The sequence below is a fragment of the Leopardus geoffroyi genome, chromosome B4, assembly GCF_018350155.1.
Source record: "Leopardus geoffroyi isolate Oge1 chromosome B4, O.geoffroyi_Oge1_pat1.0, whole genome shotgun sequence".
Lineage (NCBI taxonomy): Eukaryota > Metazoa > Chordata > Mammalia > Carnivora > Felidae > Leopardus > Leopardus geoffroyi.
Window position 1 is genome coordinate 90,942,545 of NC_059341.1, and position 23,362 is coordinate 90,965,906.

The 23,362-nt window shown below is 42.1% G+C and overlaps 1 protein-coding gene across 1 annotated transcript in view; it reads right to left on the reverse strand.

Moving 5' to 3' along the window:
* Positions 1–18,613, reverse strand: part of WIF1 (WNT inhibitory factor 1) — a 71,772-nt gene extending 53,159 nt beyond the window's left edge. Inside the window, exons 1-2 of the mRNA XM_045464858.1 lie at positions 17,274–18,613; positions 16,640–16,779 (exon numbers count right to left, since the gene is read on the reverse strand). Of these exons, the coding sequence (XP_045320814.1) occupies positions 16,640–16,779; positions 17,274–18,045 (912 nt within the window). The 5' untranslated portion in view covers positions 18,046–18,613. The remainder of the gene's footprint in view (positions 1–16,639; positions 16,780–17,273) is intronic.
* Positions 18,614–23,362: the final 4,749 nt, after the last annotated feature.

The window sequence follows — 23,362 nt, forward strand, 5'->3', positions numbered from 1 at the left end:
GAGGGAAGCCAGTGGTATCAGTTCCAGTCTGAAAGCAGGCAGGCTCAAGACCCAAGAAGAGCCAGTGTTTCAGTCTGAAGGCAGTCAGGCAGGAGGAGTTCTCTCTTCCTCGTGGGAGGGCCAGCCTTTTTGTTCTATTCAGGCCTTCACATGATTGAATGAGGCCCATCCACACTGGGGAGGGTCATATGTCCCAGTCTCCCAGTTCAATGGTAATGTCATCCAGAAGACCGTCAAAGATGTGTCCAGAATAATGTTGGACCACATGTCTGGGCACCGTGTGGCCCAGTCAAGTTGACACGTAAAATTAACTACCACACATCGTATTCTCCAGTATGGTCAGCGCCTGGACTAGGGGGAGGTGATCGGGGCACCCAGACTGTAAATGTATGGAGGCACTTACTCCTAGGTTCACACAATCACCCCGAGTGCCTCACTTGTCCCACTCAGCCTAGTACTGGCCCCATGTCCCCCTCAAAAGGGCAGATTCAATCATCTCTCTTAACTTCAAGTGTTTTATATTAAGGGGACAGCTTTCTACAATCATGTAAATACCATTCTAGAAAAGTCTTGGCTATGCAGAGTTTCTCAAGGAATTGATGGCAACAGATATCTGAAATACCAAGTATGAACCCAGATGAAGGGTGATTATTTCTATCCTCACCATGGCAATGGAATGGTAATCTACTTTTATTTTCCACTGAAAATGTTTCCTTATAATTTAAATAGAATTTATTGAATGGGCCCTTATTTATTTTTATCGAAAGGCAAAAGCCTTTCTATAAAATCACAGATGCAAAACTTTTGTGCATTATAGAAGAATGTACAGCTATTAAAGATCAGGTTTGAATTATTTTACTTTTGGCCAAAGGCCATCCACTGCAAATTATCACAGTTATTCCTCATATTTAATTATCTACAGTTTTAGCAATGCATGGTTTTTCAGTCATTAGGAGGACTGAGTGAACTCAATGAAACAATATAAACGAAAGCATGTTTTAAACTATTAAGTGTGATATAGAAAGGTGTCACTGCTATTAGCAGAATGATAGAAATCTCTTACCTTAATTCAAGAGAGCTGTACTAATTCAGCTTATGAGTAAATGTTGCCTCAAACCCCAGACAACACAGGATATGCAACGATAACTCTCCAAATTCAAGCCTGCGGATATCCAGGATATCAGATGCATTTACTGATCAAACTTTGGGAACCAAGACATTCAGCCAGTCTGAATGGATTTTGTATTTGTTCCATTTAGCTTCTGAACTAGATCTTGACTTAGTTGATTTGATAGTGGCCTCATAAGGTATGACTCTCTAAATGAAGCTGCTTCTTTAAAAATTGATTTGGATGGGCAGATTGGCCTACTTTTAGATAACACAGAGGTGACATAATATAGACATACTTATACCTACTTTGGCATCGGACTGCCAGGGTTCAGGGCCTGGCTCTGCAGATGACTAAGGTATGATCTTGGGCAAGTTACTTAATTTCTCTGCGCCTCTGGCTTCTCATACGTTTCATGGAGATAAAAATAGTATCTTCACTTCACAGAATTGGTCCAAGAATTACATGAGATAATACCTATAAATTACTTAGAAGAGCTTCTGGCACGAGGTAAATATTCAGTAAGTGTCAGTTCTTCTTCTTAAGTGAAATCACATGAAATTCAACCATTTTGACCTACTAAAGATGACAATTTCAAGTGAGTCGATCAAATATTTACCAAATATTTGAAAGCCATGCTATTTTAGCACCTGTAACAGTGTCAGCTCTTATTGGTCAGGGTGGTATCTAACTCATGCTTCACAGCACATGGTGTGCATGCAATAAAATGTCTAAAGGATAAAGACGTAGATTCAGGAAAATCTCTGTTTTAAAAGAGTTCAAGACGCCATTTCATCGTGGATTCTGGAGTCAGATTACCTGAGTTTAAATCCTGGCTCCACTACCTACTAGATATGTGAATTTAGGCAATTTGCATAACTTTTCGTGACCCGGTCGCCATTTTTGTAGAATGGGAATATTAGTAACGCTAATCTCACAGGGTTGTTGAATTAAACTAGATAGTGATGAGAAGTGATTATTAGCACAGTGACTGGCACACAGAATACCTTAGTAAGTGTTAGCTATTTTCCATTTTTCTTCCCCTCCCTTTTCTTCTCCGTCTTTAGTTTATCATACAAGTTTTGTAAACCAAAAATGATTTCACAATTCTAGAAGTAATCTCCAATTCTAGCAATGAATTATTTTCTCATCGGACTATAAAGAGTAAAATACCAGTAAATTCCATCTGTGATAATTTTATACTTTTGCTAAGTATTTAGGAATCAAGGTTGAAAAGATGCAAAACTGCTTATGTGAAGGAGCTGGAGAAATTGGGGATGTTTGGGGACATGGGCTGCAGGAAATTAATGTTGGTGTCTAGTTGGGGCCAAAGGGCTTAGGTCATGTTGTTTTAGGTGCCAAGTGATAAAGTTCGATGTCAAATAGGGAGCAGGGGTAGACTCCCCATTTCTGCACAGAACACCAAGTTGCTCTGAGACGGTAAGACCTATGGAGAATACAGCCCTCTATGGCCCCTTGAGTCTTTATCGCTTAGGGAGCATAGAGAGGCTGCATCTAGACCTGACAAGCAGGTCTCACCAGGACCATAATGTAGCAGCAGAGGTCAGGACATCTCCCTCCAGGATGGCATGTGTCGAGTCCTTCTAAGAATTCACAGAACTAGCTGGTCTTTGCCAGGAAAGAAGTAGGAGTAAATGAACCAGAGACCCTCCATTAGCAGTGGAGAGGATAAGGCAACAAACTTCAGGGTATAAATGCCCAGTGTTAAGTCCATAGACTGGTAGAGTCTTGGGAGATTCAAGTTACAGTGGGAAGGCAGGTTGTAGCCCATTATGAAGAAACCTTTCTATGATTAACACAATTAAAATAATTCAGTAACATCTGCCTTAATAAGTTCCCTGCCACTGCACACGTTCAACTAGAAGTTAAGAAACCACAACTCATGGATGCTTCAGATAATGGTTAGGCTTGATAGGGTGAATGAACTCTGGGATATCTTCCAACTCTGCTATTCTGTTGACACCTAAAGTTACAGCCAGAGAAGGCAAAACAAAAACAAAACAAAACACTGGATGAATATGGAGAGATAACTGAAAACTTGACTCCTGCTTGAGATTGAGCAATTGTTTAAAAGGAAGAAACAGAAAATCAGGGTACAATGAAATCATTCGCATTTGTACTTATTTAGGATGAGTTTTCAAATTTATGATGAGTCTTGATGTTTTCAGTGACATGGAATTTGAGATCGTTTATTTTCTAACTTACTGAATATATTAATGGCCTATTGAAATGAGTTATGTAAGATCACAGTACCCTACAAATTGGGCTCTGTTAGAGAGCACCCCCACAGACTTAAAAAATGCTGAGATGGAAAATTCCACAAAGAAGTAACTTTTACATTGCCACCTGCTGGCTACTGCTGTAAGTGACAGCGATATAAATACAATTTCAACGTCTTACCAAGTTCCAACTGGAAACAGGAATATTGGTCGAATTAACAAATGACAGGAGTCAAATGGCTTCACTAGAAGTACTCAAAAGGCAAACATCAGAGTAATTTTACAAGTTTATTAGGGTTGCATCAGGGTATTGCCTTAAATAAGAGATAAATCTACGTGGACTTGACTTCAGATGTGAATCCCACCGCCTCTCCCCCTCCCCCTCCGCCCACCCAGTGGTGCATCCATGACTAATACTGAAATAGCCCTTGTAAACCAGGCATCCTAACAAGCTCTATAGTATAGGTTTATTCAGGCATATCTCCAGCTCCCACAGACTGTTTTCCCCAAGGGTATTTCTAGATGCTTGATTCTGGAGAGATGATTTTCTCTGTCACCTAGTGGTATAGTGACATTTGTTGTATTCTTTTCCAAAACAACAACAACAACAACAATAATAGTAGCAAGTAGAAAGCAGAATATATTAGGCCATACTGTCTCAAGTACATAAAAGCCTTGAAGTTAAGCAGAGTTGTTCCAAGTGTGCATATGTTAGTTTCACAGGCTTCAGGTTATGCCCCGAAGAGCACCAGGAACTCTATGTAGATTAATTCACTCCTCTCCCAAAAGAGTTATGCTCCCTCCTCAGTATTTTCACAGCACTTTGTTCATTTTGCAATTACAATACATTTACTATTGCATTGTTGTTGTTTTGTTCATATCTGTTGTCATACTAGACTGAGGGCAAGTTTCATATACAATTTATATTTGTGTTTTTAGCATTCGGCACAAGCTTTGGCATTTTGTAGGACCCCAAGTATCTGTTGAGTTGAGGTCAAAACCAGGAAGGAAGAGAGCTAGGTAGAGAAGAAAAACTCTCAATCTCCAAAATCAGTCTTTCGATTCTACATCTCATATCTTTGCCCTAGACTCCAGTTTTCAAATTCATACCAGACTCTGCCGTCTGAATGTTCAGCAGAAAATTCGTGTTCGGGAAGTTCCAAATGGTTTGTACCTCAAACCGTTCTGTGCTTACTCCTGTAATTAATTTCTCAGTTAAGACATAACCATCTGACCATCTGTCCAGCCAGCTTAGAGTCATCCTCCAGTCCCCTGTTACCATAGCACCTACATGTCAATTATCCTGAGAGATATCTCTGGGATCTGCTTCTTCCTCTCTCTCCCTACCCCCTGCCTTACTTCATACTCGTGTCACCTTGTAATGTCTTTTAAAACTTCCTAATTGTTGGGGTGCCTGGGTGGCGCAGTCGGTTAAGCGTCCGACTTCAGCCAGGTCACGATCTCGCGGTCCATGAGTTCGAGCCCCGCATCAGGCTCTGGGCTGATGGCTCAGAGCCTGGAGCCTGTTTCCGATTCTGTGTCTCCCTCTCTCTCTGCCCCTCCCCCGTTCATGCTCTGTCTCTCTCTGTCCCAAAAATAAATAAACGTTGAAAAAACAAAAAAACAAAAAAAACCTTCCTAATTGTTTCCTTGTCCTCAGCAAGGCACCCCAGTATCCACTCTCCATCTGGCACCCCATTATCTACACTCCCTCTGCCACCAAAGTTATCTTGCACGCAGGCACGATGTTACCATCTCTGTTATCATGCTCCCTATTTTCTGTAATACAAGTCAACTCTGCCATACAGAAGTCATCATGGTCTCAAACTTTTTGGGACTAACAGTCCTACTCCAACCACACCAGTGATTCTCAATCCTGCGTACCTTCCTATGCATCATTCAACATACCCAGAACATCCATCCCAGCCCCACCTGCCTTGGTCATGCTCTGCCTACTGAACGTTTTTTGTGACCCAGTTTAGATGTTATCTTTCCCGTGATATCTTCTTCAGCATACAAATAATTGTAAATTTACCTGACCAGTGGCAAAACCCTCTGGCTTTATGCTCCCATAGGAATTCTCTTAGGGCATGTAACGGGGGCCACCTGGCCCATAGGAAGGCTGTGTGCAAATTAGGTAGAAGTCCCCCTCTGGACAGAGGCAGCTCTGTGGCATGCTGTCAGATTTGACAGGTGAAATGTGGAGGAGCTGGATTTCAGCTTGGTCAGGTTGAACTCGCTGCTTTGGTCAGTTCCCCTTATGCGATGAAAAAGCCCATCCAACCACACATGTTGGCCCTGAGAGCTCACCACAATTATTGCCTTGTTGATGCCACGGTCTTCACCCCCAGCTGGTGAATTCCTAGAAGGCAGTTGGATCAATTAAATTTTGCATTCTCAGAACCTAGGACATAGTAAGCATTGATAAATTGTTCTTTGAATTGGTATTTTTTTGGATGCAAAGACATCCATAATAACTTCTCTCAAGTGTATAAACATGTACATAGGTATTCTTAGCCGCGTAGTCTCAGGTAAGTAATTTGACTTCCTCACACCCCAGTTTCCTCATTTATACACTGGGGACAATACGAGTGCCTACCTCTGGCTTTCTGTGAGGATCTGATGAGAGAGTATCTGCAAAGCTCCCAGCAAGTATATGCTATGCAAGTATTGGGTATCATCATCAACATACGATAAATAAAGGAGTATACTGAGATGAACCTCTTTAAATTTCACAACAAATAGGACAATTTTGGAGGAAGAATCTTTCTGTCTTGATTTTTAAAAATAGAGAAAGATATTACAATTTGAATACAGATATTACCGTTAATGTTAAAATGATTGACGATGTTTTCTTAAGAGAATCATAATAGTTTAGAATTTGGAAGGCATTTTATTTTTTTATTTTATTTTATTTAATGTTTATTTAGTTTTGCAAGAGAGACAGAGTGCAAGTGGGGGAGGGACAGAGAGAGAGGGAGACACAGAATCCAAAGCAGGCTCCAGGCTCTGAGCTGTCAGCACAGAGCCCGATGTGGGGCTCGAACCCACGAACCATGAGATCATGACCTGAGCCAAAGTCAGACGCTTAACTGACTGAGCCACCCAGGTGCCCCATTTTAGAGTTAATCTAAACTGCTTTTCTTACAGGTAAAAGAATTGAGTTAAGTGACCTTTCCATGGGTTCTACTGTTTCTGCCTCTGGCCTTTCCCAAATGTCCAGCCTCATCTAAACACACATACACCCTGCCTCCCAGCTCTGGACCCCAATATTTTCCCTTGCATACATCCGGCCCCTGTCCGAGGCACCATTACCTCTTCCCAGAACGCACTCTCCCAGATCCTTTGCCTCTACCTGTGACAGTCCTTCTCCCTACACCTGACTCCTGTCTCAGCTCATTAAACAGATTCAATTCCCAGTTCAATTATTCTGTCTTCTCTGGCGAAACTTGGCCCTCCTTCCTCAGCCAGAGTTTCTTATTACCTGCTCTGTGTTCACATTCTGTGTTCATACCTCTATTTAGCACTTATCAGAGCAAGGGCTCTGGATCCCAACTGCCTAGGTTTGAATTCCAGCTCTGCCACTTGCTACCCATGTTTCTTTTGCTCCTCTCTGTCTTAGCTGCCTTATCTATCAATTCAGAATAATAATGGGATCTACATCATGTATTAATTCGTTCAACAGATAGTTTATTGACTGCTTATTGTGTGTCAAGAGCTGTTTCAGGACGTGGAGTTGTTACATGGTGAACAGGACAAAGTCCTTGTTCTCATGAGCTTACATTGAATGGGAGGGTTGAACAATTAAAATAAAATATAATCAAGTATAATCATTATTCTTGGGGCCATAAAAATATATATAGCAGAGAAGTAGACTCAAGAGTGATGAGGGTGGTGGTTGATGTTTTACAGAGGGGAGTCAGGGAAAGCCTGTTAGAGGAGGTGACATTTGATTGGACATGGGGGAAATGAGGGAGCAAACCACATAGAAATCTAGTGGGAGTAAATTCTAAGCAGTGGAAACGTCACGTGCAAAGGCCCTGGGACAGGAAGGATGAGCTTGGGGGCAGGAAGGCTAACAGGGCTACTGCCAAGTTAATGAAGCAGACAGTGGAGGAAATGAGATGCTCTTTATTCCTAGCACCAAGACTTTTGTATTTTTATCTCCTAAATGTTTCCCCAACCCATTTTTCCCTTCTTTTCATCTCTGATCTTATATATATTAATTATTCCTGATTTCTCTCCTTGCAGTCTATTCCCTTCAAAGCTATCTTCCATCCCACTAACACAATATCTAAATATGTAACTCTGATCCTACAGTCCTCTGCTGTATTTCATGGAATAACTCAACATCATCTGTAGAGTAAACACAAGATGCATTAACTTGCTGGACAAAGTCCTCTAGGACCAACTCTCTACTTCCTACTTGCACATACACTCCAGCCACACCAACATACTGGTTCCCAGATAATGTCGTTCTGGTCTCTATATGTCGCCTAGTGCTGTTTCCTTTCCTAAAAACCATCCCCTCTTCCACATTTTTGCTTGGCTAGCTCAACTGTCAGGCTCAGCTCAGCTCTGGAGTTCCTTCTCCATGCTCTCATTATAACCTGAGAATGCCCTAGTCCTGATACAATACCGCTTCCCAGCAATTATTTGGATGATCGATTTGTATATATCCACCTCTCCAGTTAGCTTCTAATTTTTCTCAAGGGCAGAAAATTGGTTCTTAGTCACGTGTTGCCTCCCTGGGGCACGATCTGGGTTCTGGCCAAGAGCAGCTAAGCAAGAACTGTGTTCATCTCCTTTCTCATATTGCCAGCTAAGAAGTCAATCCTGCATCTGTCCCCTGTTTCAGGCCCACACAATACATAGCTGCTCTGTGACATTGTGGTCGGGTGAATGGGTTTCAAATGATGCCTGACAATTTTCAGGATTCTTTAATCACATTCATCTAGCAAAGTCAAAAAGAAGACAAAATCCATAAGTCTATCTGAGGGAAACAGAGAACAGAAATTGTCCTAGGATTTTAGAATTTTAACTGATAAGTTTGTTTGTTTGTTTGTTGTTTTGGAGAAAAAGAGAGAGAGAGCGCACATATGCGCATGAACAGGGGAGGGGCAGAGAGAATCTTAAGCAGGCTCCACACTCAGTATGGGGCTCAGTCTCAGGACCATGAGATCGTGACCTGAGCCAAAATCAAGAGACAGATGCTTCATTGACTGAGCCACCCAGGTGCCTCTTAGCCAGTAAGTTTTAAAAGAACATCTAATACTTGAAGAAGCAGGCTTATTTTAAATAACTCAATGTCCAATGTCCACTTCTCATCATTTAAACAGAAGCATTACCTGTCAAGTGTAATTTCTTTACCTTTATTGTACTTCTCTTGATACTTAAAAAGGTATGGGAGTTGGGCATAGATGCTCAATCAATTCTTTCACAAATTAACACACTCTTTTCCTTATTTAAGCTTCCTTTTACATTAAGTTCAAAGTTCTAAGTTCCATTAGAAAACTAAGTTGATTTTTTAAAACGTTCTACGCACTCACAAAGCACGGTTTTTTAATAGCTCTATGCCCTACTGCCAAAAAAAAAAAAAAGAAAAAAAAAACAAGGAAAAAACAAACAAACAAAACTAACCTGGAGCAGAGACTAACTATCACAAAGTTTTCCAACAGTTTAGTAAGAAAGAAGAGCTAAATGATAATTTTACAAAAGCCACTGTCCACCCAAGACATAAATCAAACATGTACTTAATATATCCCTGGGACAAACCTGCAAAATGTTGAGTCCATTCTTTTCATAGTAGAGAGAAGAGAGAAATATCCCTGAATTGTTTCTACCTTCTCTTCTCCCCCAGAACCATCTCCATTATTTGACCTTGACATCCCCTTCACTGGGGCATCATCCCCACGACCTCTCAGATGTGTACGAGGCCACTCATGATCACCTACCACTTGCCTTCCCCTTTAAGACCTCCGTGCACTTAACGCCCTTGAGCTCTCCGCTTGGAAGGTATTTTCCTACCATGCGGGTCTGATGGATGCTTTCCACATCCTTCAGGAATTAATTCAGACACACCTGCTCAGTGAGCTCAGGGAAGAGCTCCCGCCTCTCTTCCTCCAGGCAGGGAAAAGAGTGGCCTTCTCGGTGCTCTCCACCAATCCTAGACTTTCTAACCTTATTTGGATGAGTATGCTGAACGTTTCCCAGGCTATAAGCTCCCTGAGGGCAGGGACCATGTTTATTCCTCTCTGTGTGCTCTATGTTTGTTGTCTGTGTTTGGTGATCGACTGAGTGCTTGAGGCAGAGAAATGCTGCAGGGGAGAACACCTCCCCATCCCCTAAAGGTTCACAGCAGTGTAACCAAGTTACTCCCAGGTTGGCAAATGGGGCAATTTGGCCAACTTTTTGCGGCAAAAGAATCCTAACCTGACAATGCCTCCTCCAGAGATCCAGCTACAGGATGAAGAACACTGTCACCAAACTCTTAATCCCCGAACTTTCCTCTCACAACACGTCAGGGACATTTAAGTTAAATGAGTTTAATCCAACACAAAATGCTTTATTGAGTACCATTCCTTTCCGCTTCACCACAACAATTTAAAAGATTTTTATTTGTGCAAGCATTTTAAAGTCGGGAATAAACGCAGAGGATAGCAGCGAAGGGTTTGTTTACATGCCTTTATACCACCATGTAAGCAAGATGTAGCAGAGTTTACATTTGTGCCATGTAAATCGCTGTCGAACCAGATGGGGCTTACAAGGTACCTTGTAACTCATCTCCTCTAAGCAATAAAGCTTTTTTTTTTTTTTCTGGCAAAAGTTTGAGAAACTTACTGCTGTTTTCTATCAGCAGATACAACAGATGGCTGGCACATGCCTGCTTTGCTAAATGAAATGGGCTCTCTGCAGAATTACTCTTTGATCCCTGGTGGCATGTCCGCACCACCACAATGCAAAATGCCACAGCCTAGCAGAATCCAAACATGGAAAGTTTAAAGCTGGGTTTTTGATAGGAGTACCTTCTTAAAAAAACTCATGCCCACAGTATGTAAACATATTCACATTCCCACTTTGAAACCAGGGACCAGGGGTCAAAACACGAGGCATTTCCTCCATTTGATGACATAAAACCACTGAAAAGGTATGATGGCAAACCCCAGGAGTATGAAAGTATGCAGCCACTTGGGTTGCAACTACCAAAACAATCATACCTCCATTAGGAAAAAATGTGGACAGTACACATGAAGGGACTCAAATAATAATAATAAGTGTTACCATAACTTACGGAATTGGAAGGAAGTGGGTAAGGGTACTTGGTAGTTCCTCTGACGAGGAAGAGGTAGTGCTTGGATTAAAACTCTCTATTGCTTTTCTTTCATTTTTGTAAAGGGGAGAAAAGAAGGAAAAAAAACCCATTTTCAGACAGGTCTCCTTTCCTCGAGCAGTCCAACGGGAAATTTGAGACTGCAAACTGCAGCCAGTTTAATGGGACCAGTGCGACATCGTTATCAAACGCTGTAATGCAAAAACAAGTTACCCGGAGCTTTAGGGACATTTTCATGACATAATTGGATTATCTGGTTCATATTACAGAAACACATCAGTGGAATGATTCCACTTTAAAAAAAAAAAGTAGCAAAAATCTGAGTCAGTTTCCAGGCAAATGATCTCTTTTTGAGTTTTCTTTTCTTTCTTTTTTTTTTTTCAACAGTACCTTCCTCATTTTTTTTTTTTTTTAACAGTTTTCAACGTTTTATTTATTTTTGGGACAGAGAGAGACAGAGCATGAACGGGGGAGGGGCAGAGAGAGAGGGAGACACAGAATCGGAAACAGGCTCCAGGCTCCGAGCCATCAGCCCAGAGCCTGACGCGGGGCTCGAACTCCCGGAACGCGAGATCGTGACCTGGCTGAAGTCGGACGCTTAACCGACTGCGCCACCCAGGCGCCCCAGTACCTTCCTCATTTTAAAGCTGAATTTGGGTGCTACTGAGTGGAGTCATTCAAAGACACCACCACCCAGGCAAAGTTCTTAGCTTTCTTCATACTTGATTTTGTATTATTATTATTTTTTTTTATTTTTTTTTTCAACGTTTATTTATTTTTGGGACAGAGAGAGAGCATGAACGGGGGAGGGGCAGAGAGAGAGGGAGACACAGAGTCGGAAACAGGCTCCAGGCTCTGAGCCATCAGCCCAGAGCCTGACGCGGGGCTCGAACTCACGGACCGCGAGATCGTGACCTGGCTGAAGTCGGACGCTTAACCGACTGCGCCACCCAGGCGCCCCGATTTTGTATTATTATTGTTATTATTTAGGGCAGTTGGAGTTAACTCAGGGCGTTTTTTTAATTGATAGGGAAACGAGGAAGGATTATGAACACATTTATGTTCCTTACATAATGGGAAACCATTGTACTCGATACACTACATTTTCCGCATATGTAGTATTTTCTGTTTTGTAAGGTGATACATAAAACAAAGGAGCACATTTCAGCAGTTTAACCCAATAGTCAATGCGTTCACAACATACATGTGACCACCCACTTCCCAGCACAACAGACAAAATTCTCCCCTTTCTTTCCTGTATCCACCAGGATGCTTTTAAGTTTTGGTTTTAAACATCTTGAAACTGACGGAAATGAAGCTCTGTCACTGACTTCTGGTGGTCACAAGGATTGTGACCGCTACACATAATAACAAGCTTACTTTAAGATCTGGACCTGTTGGTACAGATGGTTAGGGCTTGCTTGGTAATCCACGTGGTGGGTTGGAAGTTAATACTGGCTGGTTATCTTCACCCAGAGAATTTCTATTCCATACACACCAATTTCACCCCAACCCTTGCCAACCATCTCAGAAATCCAGGCATTTGGTCACAAGGAGGTTGGAAAACTAGTACAGATATGGCTCAGCATAAATCCATCACCACTGCAAAAAAAAAAAAAAAAAAAAAAAGGCCAACATAAAAAGAGATGGCCTATTAACTGCGTACTAGACTCGTAGTACCTTAGCATCTATGTGCAGGTGATAGAATATATTACAGTTGTTAAGTTCAAGTCTATATGATCTTTATAAATAAAGATCTATTTATAAGATCTATATAAACAAAAAATTTTGGCCTTGAACCAACTTGGTTCATATGGAAATCAGCAGTGGTGTCCTAATACTGGAATTCAGATTTGTCCAACAAAACTTCTCATTAAGGTTTTATTTGAAAGCCATTAGTTTCAGAAAGAGTTATTTTCCAAATAAAATGTTTAATTAGTGCATCGTTTAGAAAACCAAAATGGTCACTCATGGTCCCTACCTGTCCCAAATATGGAGAAAAATTAGAATAAGGAATGCCTCATTGAAAAATATCAACTATTAAAAGTTATATACAGCAATAAAGAGTGTTTTCCCTTGATTACTAAAAATCCTTTAAGCCTAAACCTCTTAAATAGAAATTCTTCTCTGATCTAAAGGCCTTGAGAAGGGCATGTGAGTAAATGAGTATTTTAAATGGGAGATAAAGTAGAGACAGGGTTTTCAATGGAAAATGAGGATTTCAGTGAGAGAAAGAGGTCAGGCCATCTGATTTCAGATAGGAAAGCCTTCGTAGGCAGACTTTTAGGGATCTTGAAAGAAAGTGGTGAGAATCAGAGAAGCATTAGTGAATTCTTTGGGCTCCATAGCTATAGTCAGCCACAAAAACCACCTGTTTTATCATTTTGTTGAGTGATGTGTGGTGTAAAAATGATACTGTATTGGGGCGCCTGGGTGGCTCAGTTGGTTAAGCGTCTGACTTTGGCTCAGGTCATGATCTCATGGTTCATGAATTTGAGCCCCACATCGGGCTCTCTGCTGTCAGTGCAAAGCCTGCTTTGAATCCTCTGCCTCCCCCTCTCTCTGCCCCTCCCTCACTTGTGCTCTCTCTCCTTCTCAAAAATAAATTTAAAAAAACATTTAAAAAATGATACTGGGTAATAAATATAAGTAAACTAATGTAGAATGTCATACACGCATAAACTCTAAAGTATAACTTTTTGTACGTATTTAATGTAAAATAGTTTTTTGAAATTACAAATCAATACACATTCATTGTGGAAAAACAAAAATGTAAAATACGCGAATGTGACTAATGTTAATACCCAGGAGAATCAGAGGTTTATCAGATGTTTGTTCCTATGTCTGCCTACATATTTTATAATGGAATCGGAATATACTGTTATACACTGCTGACTTCATCTGTCATGAATATCTTTCCTCTGTGGCATTGGTTAGATCTCTAGAATATTCTTATTAATGCTTCTTTGCATTCTCCTGCCACTATCACTGGGCCTCTACATTCTACCCATGTTGACTTTTTTTTTTTTTTATTATTAAAAAAAATTTTTTTTTTTAACGTTTATTTATTTTTGAGACAGAGAGAGACCGAGCATGAAGGGGGGAGGGGCAGAGAGAGAAGGAGGCACAGAATGGGAAGCAGGCTCCAGGCTCTGAGCCATCAGCCCAGAGCCTGACGCGGGGCTCGAACTCACGGACCGCAAGATCGTGACCTGAGCTGAAGTCGGACGCTTAACCGACTGCGCCACCCAGGCGCCCCAACATGTTGACTTTTATAAGTAGTGTAATGAGGAACAGTCTTGCACCTAATTTTTTATTAACATCCTTAGGACATCATTTCCTTAGGATGAATCTCTGGAAGGAAAATTTCCAGTCAAAGGATCTGCATCACGCTTTTTGCTCTCAGAATCAAATTGCTCTACAAAAAGGCTCAAGGGGCATCAGCCACATACAAGCGTGCCCAATTCTCCACATACTTAAAACACTCTTACAAACCTGAGCAACTTGATGTGGGGAAACGAATCTCACTGTAATTTTTTTATTTGCATCTGTTTGAAGTAGAACATAAAAGTTATTTCAAATGATCGAAATCCCTAAATGCTTGATATTATTTGGATGAAATAACTAGATAATGGAGTGAGCTTTTCATTTTCCATGTCGATGTTTTGATGTGGTTTGGCTTTAGCCAGAGATGCCTTTCAAAAGACTTAATTGCTATTGAAGTGATTATTTTTCTCATCTTCAAAATGTCCATGCATTTCAAAAATGATGCTGCTGGAGTCACATAACGTTGTTGACTAAAATAAGTAACATTTAAGTAATATTTTTAAATGTCCTGCTGTTTGGCATTGCGTAGATCACACGCTTCTCACCTAGCCTCCCGCTAAATAAGACAGACTCCAGAGTACCTGCCCAGAGCAGAAAGCATAAAGAGCAAGGTAACTGAGGGGCTAACATTGTCCGGTGTAATGAGATAAGCCACAATGGCTATTAACAACTAAACAGGAGAAAAAAAGACGCTAGAAGCCTTATTTCCATGCCAGTTCTGATGTCTTCTCTAATCCTTTACAAGAGATATTCTGGAGATTAATCTGTGATTCATTTTGTACTCAATAACATGCCAGTGTTTGCAAACCTGCACTAGCCATAAACCAACAGGGGAGATAGCATGGCATTTAAGCCTTTGCTTCAAATTCCATTCTTCAGAAGACAAACGCATATGAAAAATAAATAAATAAGAACCGTTGATACCTTCTGCTTCTCTTACAGTTATCAAATGCTTTCAGCTAGGAAGGGGTGTAAGTTAAGTGACCTTCCAATGGTGCTTAAAAATTCATGAAAGTATAGGTTAAAAAAGTGTCCTTTTTAAAACTACCGAATTAAGGGGCGCTTAGGTGGCTCAGTCAGTTAAACGTCCAACTTCAGCTCAGGTCAGGATCTGATCTCACAGTTTGAGAGTTTGGGGCCCCCATCAGGCTCTCTGCTCTCAGCGCAGAGCCTAATTTGAATACTCTGTTCCCCTCCATCTCTGCCCCTCCCTTCCTCACTCTCTCTCTCTAAGATAAGTAAACATTAAAAAACAAACAAACACTGAATTAATGTTGATCTCATCTGACAAATGGTCAAACACAGATACATTCAGGTGAAAAGAAAAAAGAGATGATAAAAGGTCATTCATTAAATTATTACTGATTTCACAATATTCCATAATTAACTGTCTATAAAGTATCTGTGAAGAGGGAATTCTATAGGAAGAAAAGGGATAGTCTCTTTTGGAACAATAGGCACCCCAGTGAACTTATCTGCTAAATGGGGGTGTGAGAATAGATGACCTTCCTGTTATGAACCCTGGTGGATCCAAAACATCTATTTTTTTTACAATGATGGAAGTGTCGATGGGTCTAGATTTGGTTTATTTTAGGGGGAAAAATGAGAGAACAGACCTGAGGGAAAAATGACAATTGAAATGATCACACCCCAAATATAACAGATAATGAGAGAGACACAAAGTGGTTTCTCAATTCAAAACAATTACTTTTAATTAAGTGTCTTCTGGATCACATTCGTCACAAAAATGGCCACTTAAGTAATTTGGAGTTAAAAAAGGACCTGAGAATGTGATTTTAATTATAATTACAATTTACCGACTAATGAATAAAAGAATTTATTACTTACTCTTTGTCCTCTACAGTAAATTCTCCAACTGCACAAAAGAAACTAAATCCCTATGACATTTATTCTCCCTTTCTTTCCAAAATTAGAGCTCATTTGTGTAATATTGGAAATGTACAAAAGGTAACATACAAAGGATGTAATACAAAGGATGGTAATGTGCTAAGAGAATGTCTGCTTCTTCATAAAAATATATTGCAGTTTTCTCTTTCCATATGAACGTATTTAAAATGCTACTTAAAAAAATCAATAGCCTGCAATATTTTACAAACATTCTTATATGACACTTTTTGAGGCTATGAAGTTGAACCAGAAATGTATCGCATTTGCATTGTTCCAGTGAGTAACATTCAACAATTTTTTTTTCAAATGCACAATGTCAAAAATACTTAGAGTTTAAAATTTGCTATAAAGTATAAATAATGTCAAACATGATTAGTATATACTATGGGGAAAAGAGTCTTCTAGATATTAAGTTTTAACGTCACTGATCACAGGAAGAAGTGATGTTGGTATTTGTCTCTAGCAGCCTGAAGACACAGTCATATCAAAATAGCAAGCTTAGGCACAATGCTTCCCCTTTTCTTCTGGGAATCTTTAATTTATGGGACATGTTTCAATAAACACGAGTTAGCTCTTTATTGGCGTTGGAAATCACATGAGAAATCACTCTTAAAAGTGGTAAAAAGGTACCAGCCTACACGCGACACCATATTATTTCTACCTGCCATCGGGCAGTGGAAATATTAAAGGGTAATTTTCTCCACCCCTTCTGGTGTCAGAACTTACCTGCCCTGCAGCTTGCCAGGTAAAATTCATGGAATGGATATTGACAGGAATGGCTGGCATTCTCTGTTGTGCTTTCCTGAAATCATGTGTAAAAGGGGCCATTTTCCCCTCTGAAACAATCAAGATATCTTCTTCCAATCCTGGTTTAAAAAAAACAAAAACAAAAACAAAACTATCAAACTAGGTGGACTTAAAAGAATCCAAACCAGAAACTGCATGCAAAAAGAGCATTAAAGAATTGGTATGGGTCATGCCTACATACCACACACCTGTCTTGGTACCAACTAATTTTCCTCTGCACGGGGTAAGAACGGTGCTAAGAGACACAAGCTTTCAAGAAAGGGAGTGGACACGGAGTTACCGGGTGTTAACAAACGCTGGGTCCCCCGCAAAACTTAACGGTTGTGGAAACTAACAACTGCGCGATCAGAACACTAGATCTGCTTAGGTTTCTTGAGAGAAGGGCATACGGCTTCAGGTGGAAAAATAGCTTATTAAAAGGTGGAGGGGAACAACCTTCCTTGCAAATTAAAGTTTTTAAAAGATCCTTAAATGCATGCATCTCTCCTTGAACAGAAGCGCTGGAGAGAGTAAAGGCACAGGCAGGGGAAGGGAGTGGGCGCGGGGGCCTTACCTATGAGCACTCTTGCCTGGTGAGCATCGATCCACAGGTACAGGCTTTCCTCCCGCGGCTGCCCGACCTCCGCCCGCAGTACCAGCAGGCACGGGAGGATGCTCCAGAGCCGCAGCGCCGCGGCGGGGAAGGCGCTTCTCCCGGCCATGCTACCCCAGATCTCCCTCGCCGTGGCTCTCGCCGCTGCACCCACCCAACCTGCGTCCGTGAAGTCCTCCCTCAGCCGGAGCTGTGCCCGCTTAGACGGCCAGGCGTGCAGCCGCCTCCTTCCCGTGCGAGTGAGTACGCGAGAGCCGGAGGAGGAGGGAGGGGAGAGCCGGCGCCTGCTGGGAGGCGCAGGGGGCGCAGGAGGGAGACGCGACGGCGGAGACGCGAGACTGGCAAAGCGGGAGATGCCAGCACGCACGGCGAGGCCAAGAGCCCGAGGGTTAAATACAGGCCGAGAGGAAGAGCGGGAAGGGAGGGCGCGAGTGAGGTGCGAGCGAGGAGTGGCGAGGTCCAGCCGCTCGCCACTGGGGGGCGCTGGGCGGCGCGGGACCCTCGGAAAAGCCGCGTCCCTGCCGCGGGGCGCGGGTGCGAGCGCGCGCAAAGGGAACGCGTGGTGTAGGCGGTTGAGGAGAGGGGCGCTCAGACCGGCCCCCGGGACGTCACTCGCCTCTGCCTCTCGCCTGGCTGGCCTGGCAGGAAGCAAAGGGGAAGAACGGACATCGCGTGGCTTGATTAAGCTCTGAGGATGGTGATGATGACGACGATGACAACGACGACCCCCCATCCCTATGCCAGTGCTAAAGGAAAGCACATACTCCTCCACTTCTTCCTTTCCGCCACTATCGTTCCTCTCTGAGCCGCTCTACGCTGATACTCTACGCTGATACAGTGTAAAACCCGATCCACCGGTCCAGTGGTGTCCTTGACTGCAGGCGCTCGGCTTGGCTCCTGGCGCAGGGCTTTCATTCCGCACTCGATTCCCATCAAGGAGGGCGCTTTCACAGTTGGGGAGACTCTTCTCCTTGCTCACCCGGGAAGAGTTCCCTGGACGCTGGATGACCCGTGCACCTGACCCCGTGAGGATAGGACTTCACAAAACCATGAAAATCTTAATGTTTGCTGGGGTTTCCCCAAACTTGGAGGCGCGCGCGGTGGTACTGAAATCACAGGCGCTTGGGAGGAAGACCAAGCTCTGGCCTTGCCTATGGGAAGACTGGTTGGCTGGCGGTGGGCTACAGCCTAACACACAAACCCGACCTCCTCAGAAGGGATTTAAACTGCTCCCTGCCTAATCCCTCCGCTGCGCAAAGAAAACGGAAGCAAACGATTTAAAAAAAAAAAAAAAAAAAAGAGGCTTAGAAAGATTTCAGACTCAGAAAGGGGTTGTTTACGTCTCCTTGTTCTTAACCGTCCAGATGCTGCGACAAATGCCCAAGGATGAGTGTCTAGGGCTGGGTGTGGTGTTTCACTCAGTCCTTTGTAGAGTGGTGGACACCTCAAGAGGGGAAAACAAACAGAACGGACAGAACAGAAGCCGAACATGTGCACGCACTCAGTTAAATAAATGTTAGGTCACGATAAGTTACTAAAAAGAACAGAATATGCATTTCCAATTATGAAATATTTTCTGCTTTACAACTGTTGATCTTTAAAAGTAATTAGACAAGATGTCTAATTATGACTGTTTTGAACTTGCAGTGCCTTAACTTTATAAGGACTTTAAAGTGCTTACTTAATCCTCACAACTCTTTTAAAAAGGCACTATTAATAGCCCCATTTTACTGATAGGGAAGCACTGTTCCAAAAAGTCCCGTAAGCTGCCTTTGGTTACCCAGATGGTAAGGGACAGAGTCAGGGTTCAAACCCCAGGCACTCTGATTTAAAAGCCCATTCTTGTAGCCACTATATCTCGTACTGATAAGTAAATTATAATTAAGTGTATACATCCCAAGGCTCACAGCCATTCTTCCTTTAGAATAAGACTACTTACCTCTTTTCAAACATTTTATTAGTTTTGATTTCAGTGCATATGCATCTATATATAATGTATGCACATACATCAGGCAGCCTTTGAAGCCCTTTAACATTTTAATGCCAATTGTTTCCCAATTAAAGATAATTTCAGCACACAATAGACATTTTCTTTGACTCCAAAAAGTGTGGTCTGAACTGAAACTTTTTCCTTTGCAGTGCTCAGACTTCTATGGCTCTTGGTGCAAGGACGCCCTCTACAGGTTGTTATAATCAAACACTAAGTAGGAAATACTCCTAAAATGTCCTTTTTGGTAGAGAAAAAGAGGGGCTAAATTCCCGCCTCATTCAACTTCCTCTGAGTGAGGCCTTTCCGCAGTGGTTGACTTAGGTGTTGATGATGATGGTAAAATTTATTTTGCTGTAAGAAATTATTTTTCCTTCCAGAATGGTTGCTCTCTATTCACTTCTCCTTAGCAGTGGACACTTAAAAAAAAATTAGATTTTATTAGAGTTATAAAAACATGCTATTTTTTAAAAAATCTTGGATTGGGGCGCCTGGGTGGCTCAGTCGGTTGAGCGTCTGACTTCAGCTCAGGTCGCGATCTCACGGTTCGTGAGTTTGAGCCCCGCGTCAGGCTCTGGGCTGATGGCTCAGAGCCTGGAGCCTGCTTCCGATTCTGTGTCTCCCTCTCTCTCTGCCCCTCCCCCATTCATGCTCTGTCTCTCTCTGTCTCAAAAATAAATAAACATTAAAAAAAAAAAATCTTGGATTTGAACTCCTGGGATTTTAAAGGGAAGGAAGGAACCAACATATGGTATACACCAGTCAGCTATTTCCAAGAGTGTATCTTTTGGGGGGAGGGGCTGCCTAAGACCTAAATCAGGCTTGATTCTCCTTTCTGTTGCTTTTTTTCAATGTTTCTTTTTAAATTTGAAGGGGAGAGAGAGAGAGAGAGAGACAGAGCATGAGCAGGGGAGGAGCAGAGAGAGAGGGAGACACAGAATCCGAAGCAGGCTCCAGGCTCCGGGCTGTCAGCACAGAGCCCGATGGGGGCTCGAATCCACGAACCGTGAGATCATGACCTGAGCCTAAGCCGGACGCTCAACCGACTGAGCCACCCAGGCGCCCCTCTCCTTTCTATTGTTAAGGAGCAAAGTGGCTTTTTCATTTAGAATACAGTCATGTTTCAAATTTCTGTACTAAAAAAAAAGTAACGATATTTATTTGCATATTATAAAAATTTCAAAATAATGTGCTAGATGATATTACAAGTCAGCTTCGCTTAGTTTGAGAATTCTACCATTTATTGGGGCACTTGGCTGGCTCACTGGGCTGAGCATGTGATTCTTGATCTCATGGTTGTAAGTTTGAGCCCCATGTTGTATGTAGAGATGACTTAAAAATCTTTAAGAAAATTCTACCATTTATTTTCCAGACTATTATTTTTCCTTTCCTTGTGCAATTCATTCTCATCAGCTACATTTGTAGGCAGATGCATTTATTTATTAACTTACTTATTCCACAGAGATTGATAAAATAGCAATTTTGTGCAAGACACTGTGCTGAAAACTACAGGAAAAACAAAGACAGCAAAAAAAAAAAAGTCATGAAACTACATGAAAAATGAAACACGACCTCAGCTCTTGAAGAATATTGGAGTCATTAAGCACGACAAGCACCTAAGTAACCCTAATAGAAGGCAAAATATGGTGGTTGTTGACAGAAGGACTGGGAATTCAAAGAGGAAGTATATCTGGGATTTGAAAAAAAATTTTAGTTCATTCATTCAAAAAACATTGGTGAAGGAAAGTGGGTGAGGGTTTGCCTAAATGAGTGATGGGGATTAAGGAGGGCACTTGTTATGGTGATGAAATCACTGAATTCTACTCCTGAAAACAATATTACACTCTTTATTAGCTAACTGGAATTTAACTGGAAATTTGACAAGAAAAAAAAAAAGCATTGGTGAAGTGTCTGATGTATGGATAAAGAGGCAGGTAAAAACACAGCTCCTACTCTCCAAATCTTGGTCTAATTGGAGACAGAGTGAAGAATGAACCATGAAGACTTTTCCAGGCTTCTCATGGCTTCTGCAAGGCAAATTCAGAGATCTGGCAACACTCCCCACTTACAAGGGGATGTGTGTGAGTACTGGGGTAAGTACTGGCTGCCATTCAAACAGGGCTCTGCTTCTTATAGTTATGATACACTTCTATCGAGCCCACTTCACTTGACTTGCTGGGCTTCTGTAGGCTTCTGAATTTGCTACTCTTGGACTAGAGGAGAGGCAATGGGACAGGGAGGAGGAAGGTGCTCGAGGGGACAGAAACCAGCACTCATCCTGGAAGTGCGGTTTTGCGGGAACAGGGGCAGAGCCTGCTATAGAGGAGGACCTTGTCAGTGCCCCGCCACCCACTCGCCAGGTCATCCTTTCCCTGCCCAATCTGCCTTGTGGTCTCAAGCAAGAGCTAGCTTGCTAACTCCAGGGGCTGGCCCTGAGACCAGGGCACAGCAGATGCACCCTGAGCTGTGGTGAAGGAGGGGAGCAGGCACCCTGGCAGCACGAAAAGAGAGCCACAACACAGTAAGTGAATAGAGCCAAGTTGCCAAGCATTATTTTTACCGCAGTCCTGTTTTTAAAAAACTATGCTGGGGCGCCTGGGTGGCTCAGTTGGTTGAGCGTCCGGCTCAGATCACGATCTCAGGGCTCGTGAGTTCAAGCCCTGTGTAGGGCTCTGTGCTGACAGCTCAGAGCCTGGAGCCTGCGTTGAATTCTGTGTCTCCCTCGCTCTCGGTCCCTCCCCCGCCCGTGCTCTGTCTCTTTCTGAGAAGTAAATAAACATAGAAGAACAATGTTTATGTGTGTATATGTTTACATTTGTACGTGTCTAAAACTATACGCAGAAAATGTCTAAAAGGTTACATACCAAAATATTTCCAGGGGTGGTCTATAGGGAGTAGAACTGGGTCTAGGGGTGATTTTCACTTTATGCACAAATATTTCCGGCTTTGAAAAAAAATGAGCAGATGCTCTTGTAGTTAAAAATCATTTTTAAGAAGGGAAAAAGGTCTTGTCTTTCCGGCTTCCGTCAGTTTCTCCCCCAAGTAGGCAGCTGTCACCACCCTAGGCCGCTTGCATACGTTATCACTTCAGATCTGTCCATCACGACACATGACAGCTCATTACTGAAGCACAGCCCAGCTTGGGTATGCCCCGTCATCCCATGTCACACTCCTGTTCTTCTTCCCTCATTTAATGGCATTGCCACGCAACCTACTATAACTTGTCTTCCACAAACCATATCTGGTATTTTCTGTTCATCCATGCTGTTTCATCTCTATGACATTTAACAGCTATTTTTTTAAAAAAATTTTTAATGTTTATTTATTTTTGACACAGAGAGAGACAGAGCAAGAGCAGGGGAGGGGCAGAGAGAGAGAGGGAGACACAGAATCCGAAGCAGGCTCCAGGGTCCGAGCTGTCCGCACAGAGCCCGATGCAGGGCTCGAACTCACAGACCACGAGATCGTGACCTGAGCCGAAGTCGGACGCTCAACCGACTGAGCCACCCAGGTGCCCCTAACAGCTATAATTTTTTAACGATGGGGGAAAAACAGGAAAACAATTTTACTGTCGAGTATTAGAGGAATGAGAAACATATTGGAACACTGTCATAGGATGAAATATTACTGAAGCCTTAAAATTGATGCAATTGATATTCTGATATATATGTTCAATCATGAAACTATCATCACAGTCAAGATAATGTACATTACCCATCACTCCCAGAGTTTAACAAATCATACACTTTAAATATATGCAGTTTATTATGTCAATTGAATTTCATTCAATCTGTTTCAAAACTTTCTAAAGAAATGAGAAATATTGGTGTTTCATCAGGATACAAAAGGCACTAACAACGAAAGAAAAAATTGGTAAATTGGACGATATTAAAATTAATAACTTCCCTTACAAAAGATAGCATTGAGAGTGAAAAGACAAGCCACTGAATGGGAGGAGGTACTTGGATGTACAGGATTCTTATCCAGAATATATAAAGAGTTTCTACAAATCCATAAGAAAAAGGACAGACAAGGCAGTAGAAAATGGGCAAAAGTCCTGAAA